General features: G+C 61.2%; 1 protein-coding gene across 1 annotated transcript in view; it reads left to right on the top strand.

The window, feature by feature from the left end:
* SRGAP3 (SLIT-ROBO Rho GTPase activating protein 3) overlaps positions 1–273 on the top strand; it is a 50,182-nt gene that overhangs the window by 40,552 nt on the left and 9,357 nt on the right. Inside the window, exon 12 of the mRNA XM_010141222.1 lies at positions 53–130. Coding sequence (XP_010139524.1) covers positions 53–130 — 78 coding nt within the window. The remainder of the gene's footprint in view (positions 1–52; positions 131–273) is intronic.

The following is a 273-nucleotide window of genomic DNA, read 5'->3' as shown; positions in this document are numbered from 1 at the left end:
AGTACCACGTGCCAGTTCTAGGCATCTTCCCTGACGCTCCGCTCTCTTGCAGGCCTGCAGCAGCAGGGCATCTTCAGAGTGCCGGGCTCCCAGGTGGAGGTCAACGACATCAAGAACTCCTTTGAGAGAGGTGTGTGCCCCGCGTGTGCGGCTATGGCCGGGATGCCATGTCTGAGCCTCGCGGGGGGTGTGTGACATCGCGTAAAGCCTCTGCTAAACACCTTTCTGCTGCCAGCCGCCAGGAGCTGGTCCCCTGCTAGGTATCTCAGCGTG

Source organism: Buceros rhinoceros, unplaced genomic scaffold (assembly GCF_000710305.1).
Source record: "Buceros rhinoceros silvestris isolate BGI_N320 unplaced genomic scaffold, ASM71030v1 scaffold27648, whole genome shotgun sequence".
Taxonomy (NCBI): Eukaryota; Metazoa; Chordata; class Aves; order Bucerotiformes; family Bucerotidae; genus Buceros; species Buceros rhinoceros.
The sequence above is the reverse complement of the archived record's forward strand: the minus strand, read 5'-3'. Positions and strand labels throughout refer to the sequence as shown.